Source organism: Oryza brachyantha, chromosome 5 (assembly GCF_000231095.2).
Source record: "Oryza brachyantha chromosome 5, ObraRS2, whole genome shotgun sequence".
Classification (NCBI taxonomy): Eukaryota; Viridiplantae; Streptophyta; class Magnoliopsida; order Poales; family Poaceae; genus Oryza; species Oryza brachyantha.
Window position 1 is genome coordinate 18,699,116 of NC_023167.2, and position 4,293 is coordinate 18,703,408.

At 47.4% G+C, this 4,293-nt stretch overlaps 1 protein-coding gene across 1 annotated transcript; it reads right to left on the bottom strand.

Moving 5' to 3' along the window:
- Positions 1-1,088: 1,088 nt before the first annotated feature.
- On the bottom strand, positions 1,089-3,017 carry LOC102705437 (gibberellin 2-beta-dioxygenase 3-like). The gene is made up of 3 exons (XM_040524463.1): positions 2,526-3,017; positions 2,085-2,439; positions 1,089-1,987 (listed from the first exon to the last, which is right to left on the bottom strand). Exons 1-3 carry the CDS (start codon positions 2,915-2,917, stop codon positions 1,727-1,729), a joined length of 1,008 nt encoding a protein of 335 aa, XP_040380397.1. The 5' UTR covers positions 2,918-3,017; the 3' UTR covers positions 1,089-1,726.
- Between the last annotated feature and the right edge of the window lie 1,276 nt (positions 3,018-4,293).

Sequence of the window (4,293 nt, forward strand, 5' to 3'; positions counted from 1 at the left end):
TCGTTGAAACTCGGGAGCTCGTAACCCGGCCCCGTGATTACTGGCTCTCGATCGCGTCATCCAGGTCAAATGACGGTGGTCGATCGCTCGCTCGGCTCGTCCATACTCTATGCACCTATATATGCTGACTAGCTACTTATAATTAAGCCGCTACCGCACCTAGCTACTCTTCCCTCTCTCCCTGCAGTGTCATCGTTTTTTTTATTCTTAATAAGTATTTTGAGATACTAAAAATTTTAAAAATTTTAGAGTAAAACTAATACCGTAAGACATATTGAAGATACTAAACTTTTACGTTAAAAAAATATAGTGTATCGATGTACTTTTTCAAGGTGTTGAAAAACTCTTTAGGGTGTTTGGAAGAAAAGGGCAAATGACACATTTACAAGTAAAAAATAATTTATAATACAACTTTTATATATATGTTCATAGCAATCGAGAAGCCAGAGCTGAAAAATAAATTTCGGTAAAAAACATCAAAACAAACTCCAAATTTAGAGTTTTTTAACATCCTTGAAAAGTAATTCTATGTATCACATTTTTTATTATAAAAGTTTACTACATCGAGATACAGTATATCTTAAGGTACCGAAATTTTAGACCAAAATTTTTGGTACACCAAATTACTTTTGAATGATTGTAAAAAAGTCTCTAAATTTAAGGTTGAAAATTCAAATTTGTGTTATAACCTAAACCAAAAGCTTAAAGATGACAATGTATGCTAACGGCAGATGGTTGTCTCTGGTAGTGACCTGCAATGCAGCAGAGCAGCAGGTCCGATCTACCCGAGTGGTTCGACGGCATTGCATTCGTCTGTGTAGTAGCGTTTTTGATGGTTTCGTTCAGGCAAAGTTTTATCCTAGGAAGAGAGACGGAGGCACGGGCCCCTACCTGCATGCAGTGCATCCAGGAGTGATTCGCCGTCGATCTCAAATCACATCAGGAGATGCCCCGGATTCGCCGGATCCGTGAATCCATACACGAGAGATTACGTGAATCCATCGACGACAGGGCCGGAGAGCGACAGACGATACAAGTGCAATCAGAAGTCGGGAACAAGTCGCAGTAGTAGCAAAGATCACCGGCTGATCGATCCATGTGCACGTTACGCATTATAGGTAGGAAAAGGCCATACACACAGACAGTTACATTACTGCTATAGCTAAGTTGCTTACACATCGGTACATACACTTACACACTCAATGGTGTAGTTAAGCATTATCATTAGCTACGAACGACTGCACCTGACAGCAACCGGCCGGTAAAACCATGCTACAAAAGGGGCGGCAGCGACAGTAGGAGCAGCAGCACATAATCACGTACTCCTGCGTGCAGCGATGGAAGCAGCATGCGGCAAACTGTTTTACACGGCATGCGCTGCACTGCAGCGCAGAGAGAGACCCAGGAGGACAGAGGAGTACTGCGCCGCAGAGAGGAATGCAAGGAGGCAGCGCGGCAGTGCCAGTTTTGGGCTGGCCAAGCAAAGCCAACGCAACGGCGCCCTTTTGTTACCAGAAATGGGTTAAAAAGTGGTAACAGAGGGAGAGAGAGATGGATCGATACGATCATCAGGGATGCTTGCCGGCAAGGAGGAATGTGTACAGATGGCGGTAGGAGTGGTTGATCGATCGTATGATATCTCGGCTAGAGCTAAACTACACTAGTAGCAGCAGTTGTTGTAGTAGTACAATTCACAGTTCACAAGTCGTGCCGGTGGCTGCGATGATTATTTGGCGGCGTCGTGTTTGAGCTCGTAGGGGCCGAGGCGGTTGTCGCCGAGGCGGGTCTTGTAGGCGGCCTTCTTGTACTCGCCCCAGGTGAACTCCCTGTACAGGCTCCGCTCCCCCTCCCGCATCACCTGCGGCAGCGGCGCGATCCGCTGCGACGGCGCCGGCCCGCCGAAGTAGATCACCGACAGCCTCGACTCCCTCCCCTCCGGCGCCACCACCCTGTGCTTCACGCTCCTGAACCTCCCGTTCGTCAGCACCTGCACGCACGCACATCATCACCTTCAGTTGGCTAATCGCATTGCACATTTGCGTGCACTAGAGGAAGTAAGTGTGTGTGTGTGTGTGTTAAGTTACTTGGAGGGAGTCGCCGACGTTGACGAAGAAGGAATCGGGGTCGGGGGGCACGGGGACCCAGCGGGCGTCGCGGAGCAAGATCTGGAGGCCAGCGGTGCAGTTGGACCGGAGCACGGAGATGATCTGTGGGTCCGTGTGCTCCCCGAAGCCCGTCACGCCGCAGTCCCGGCCCGCCGGCAGGAGGCAGGGCGGGTAGTGGTTCACCCGCACCATCTCCTCGCTCCCTTCCCTCCCCACCACCATCCGCCGCAGCACCTCCCTCTCCTCCGCCGCCACCCCGAGCCCCTCCGCCATCAGCTCCATCACCCTCCCTCCCACCTCCCTCACCGCGCGCGTGTACTCCTCCAGCGCCACCCTGTCCGTCCATCATCCAGTCTCGCCTTCTTCATCGAGTTCTTTCATCACGGAAACAGATACATGGATGGATGGATGGGTACGTACCGGAGCGACGGCGGCAGGGCGGAGCTCGGGACGGAGCTGGAGCTGACGGAGAGGAGGAGGTACTCCAGCCAGCCGACGTCGCCGTTGGAGCCGATGCTCTTGCTGCCGTAGCCGAGGGGCCGCGCCGGGCCGGACATGTCCAGCTTCTCCTGGTGCGGCAGCGCGAAGAACGCCATGGCGCCGGCCTCCAGCGCGTCGGCGAGCCCAGCCGGCACCCCGTGGTTGGTCGCCTTGAAGAACCCCAGGCTGCGGCACGCCTCGGCCACCGCCGCCGCCGCGCCGGGCGCCGACAGGTCGATGGACGGGATGACAGCCGGCGGCCCGGCATTGGCCTTGGGGCACCTAACCAGCGGGATGTGCTCGATCGAGCTCGGCGCCGTTATCGCCACCATGGCCGACCGATCAAAAACACACCCCAACCAAGCTTTTCTTGCTGCTGCTGCTGTAGCACAGCAGAGTGGAAACAGAGCAGGAACAGGGGAGCTGGTGTTGCTCTGCTGCTGCACGTTCGCACTTGATCTGCCTCTGTGTGTGTGTGTGATGGCCTCGTATATATAGGCAACCGGAAGTAACATTGCATGCCTTGCTGCTTTAGTGCAACGCATAATGATGCTCGCTGGGAGTAGGAACCATCGAAGTGACATATTAGGTGAACGGTAAAGCCGTCTGCACAGATTTTTAATCTCGGTAACAGTGTGCTTCCAGCTCACTCCGGTTCACAGTATTTACCACCAGATTCTGACCTTTCTATCTTCATGCTCTGACCACTTATTTTTAAGGCCACTATGTGAAAACTACCGTCAACAGTGATGACATATAGGTAATATAAGGCTTTGTTTAGTTCCAAAAATTTTTAGAAGAGTGATCACATCGATGCGTATGATTATATATTTAAAGTATTAAACGTAATTTAATTATAAAACAAATTTTAGATTTCGCTTGAAAACCGCGAGACGAATCTTTTTAGTCTAATTAATTCGTTATTAGTACTTGTTGGTTACTGTAGCACTTATGGCTAGTCATGTACTAATTAGGCTCAAAAGATTTATCTCACGATTTCCCCAGTATAATTTGTTTTAATATTCATATATATTTAATGCTTTATTTATATATTTAAAGATTTTATGTTATGTTTTTAAAACTAAACTGGGCCTAATTCTCATGATATTTTGCAGCCCACCATCTTTACAGTGGTATTTTCAAAATTATCCCTGTTTGTATTTGCAGTAGAAGTAGTAATAATAATAACAACAACAATAATAATAATTACTTAAAACATGTTCTATTATGAAGTGTGTCGGTGATAAATATATCGACATCATAGTCTTATATCACAGTCTAATCAATTAAAGGTCAAAGTTTATCACATCAAATATCGTGATCTAATCAATTAAAAGCTGCTAATGATCAAAGTTAAAACACTACCGGCAATCAACAGTGATGACTACTTGGAAAGAAACAGATTGAATAGTAACCATCACTTAAGAAGACTATCACTCCGTCTATTTGTTTATGTTTATGCTTAGAAGTCAAAAATTAAATTTTCAACATTGAATTTGAAGTTAATTTTGATATTTTTTCACCGAAATATATTTTCTAACTTTAACTTTTAGATTACTAACAATACATTAAAAAATTAATTATAAATTACTTTTATTTGTAAATACGCCGTTTGAAAGCCAAACCATCGCCTTCGAGACATCGATGATCACAGTTCTAGAGTAGGGAAGGCAAGCTAAGTAGGCAACCACTGGAACCCACCACTTCT

Excerpts from the sequence above, each read along its gene's own strand:
- LOC102705437 (XM_040524463.1), bottom strand. The coding sequence starts at position 2,917 with ATGGTGGCGATAACGGCGCCGAGCTCGATCGAGCACATCCCGCTGGTT. Across the intron at positions 2,440-2,525 it reads GCCCTGCCGCCGTCGCTCCG|GGTGGCGCTGGAGGAGTACA; the intron begins GTACGTACCCAT and ends ATGGACGGACAG. Across the intron at positions 1,988-2,084 it reads ACGTCGGCGACTCCCTCCAA|GTGCTGACGAACGGGAGGTT; the intron begins GTAACTTAACAC and ends GCGTGCGTGCAG.